This window comes from Eimeria mitis, genomic scaffold (assembly GCF_000499745.2).
Source record: "Eimeria mitis Houghton genomic scaffold, Emh_scaff4489, whole genome shotgun sequence".
In the NCBI taxonomy this organism is placed as follows: domain Eukaryota; phylum Apicomplexa; class Conoidasida; order Eucoccidiorida; family Eimeriidae; genus Eimeria; species Eimeria mitis.
Window position 1 is genome coordinate 895 of NW_013572806.1, and position 609 is coordinate 1,503.

The 609-nt window shown below is 52.2% G+C and overlaps 1 protein-coding gene across 1 annotated transcript in view; it reads right to left on the reverse strand.

Moving 5' to 3' along the window:
* EMH_0075540 (Bcs1 protein, putative) overlaps positions 1-609 on the reverse strand; it is a gene marked incomplete at both ends in the record, with an annotated part of 1,095 nt that overhangs the window by 100 nt on the left and 386 nt on the right. The window contains 2 exons of the mRNA XM_013499607.1: positions 1-201; positions 408-510. Of these exons, the coding sequence (XP_013355061.1) occupies positions 1-201; positions 408-510 (304 nt within the window). The remainder of the gene's footprint in view (positions 202-407; positions 511-609) is intronic.

Here is a 609-nt window from a genome sequence, read left to right on the forward strand (position 1 = left end):
GTTGAATACTGCCTCTGCGTTGCCTGCTGCGTCTTTGGCGTAGGTCGTCTCCACCCCCAGGTGCAGCGAGCACTTGCCTCTGACCTCACACACACATCACCTACATCCTGCTGCTGCTGCTGCTGCTGCTGCTGTTGCTGTTGCTGTTGTTGCTGCTGTTGCTGGTGTTGCGGTGGTGCTGCTGCTGATGTTGCTGCTGTGCTTCAGCTACTCGTTACACGCCCTATGGTGTATCAGCAGCAGACAGCCAGTAGAAACACCACCACAAGCAGCAGCAGCAGCAGCAGCATACACAGCAGCAGCATACACAGCAGCAGCATACACAGCAGCATACACAGCAGCATACACAGCAGCATACACAGCAGCAGCAGCAGCAGCAGCAGCATGCATGCATGCAAGCCCCATACTTGGCAACAAGCCACTGCATGACCCAGGGGTAGGCGGGGTCTCTGATGGGGACCTCCAACGACGTCAGCAGCCGGCGGCGGCACAAAGCCTTCAGGCTACGTGCTGCGCCCCGAGCGATAGACGCAGCAGCACCTAAACATATATATATATATATATATATATATATATATATATATATATATATATATATATATATATATA